This window comes from Cynoglossus semilaevis, unplaced genomic scaffold (genome assembly GCF_000523025.1).
Source record: "Cynoglossus semilaevis isolate Cse_v1.0 unplaced genomic scaffold, Cse_v1.0 C18400634, whole genome shotgun sequence".
Classification (NCBI taxonomy): domain Eukaryota; kingdom Metazoa; phylum Chordata; class Actinopteri; order Pleuronectiformes; family Cynoglossidae; genus Cynoglossus; species Cynoglossus semilaevis.
Genome location: NW_007605715.1, coordinates 1 through 264, shown reverse-complemented (window position 1 = coordinate 264; position 264 = coordinate 1). Strand labels below are relative to the sequence as shown.

Here is a 264-nt window from a genome sequence, read left to right as displayed (position 1 = left end):
CATCAACCGACGCCGACGTCTGCGGGCCATCGGCATGGCTGTTGGAACCCTGCTGGTCTTTGCTATCTGTTTCGGACCCTACAACGTGTCCCACATCGTGGGCTTCATCCAGTGGAAGAGTCCAAAGTGGAGAGACAAGGCTCTGTTGTGCAGCACCTTCAACGCCTGTCTGGATCCACTCATCTTCTACTTCTCCTCCTCGGCCATGAGGGGGAACGTGGCCGGCATCATAGCCCGGGTGAAGAGACGCCTCTGTGGCTGCAC

General features: G+C 58.3%; 1 protein-coding gene across 1 annotated transcript; it reads left to right on the top strand.

Moving 5' to 3' along the window:
* Nucleotides 1–4: 4 nt before the first annotated feature.
* On the top strand, nucleotides 5–260 carry LOC107988285 (free fatty acid receptor 3-like; the record flags this gene model as incomplete). The annotated part of the gene is made up of 1 exon (XM_017031172.2): nucleotides 5–260. A coding segment is annotated over one exon (256 nt), but the record flags the coding sequence as incomplete, so codon positions are not given.
* Nucleotides 261–264: the final 4 nt, after the last annotated feature.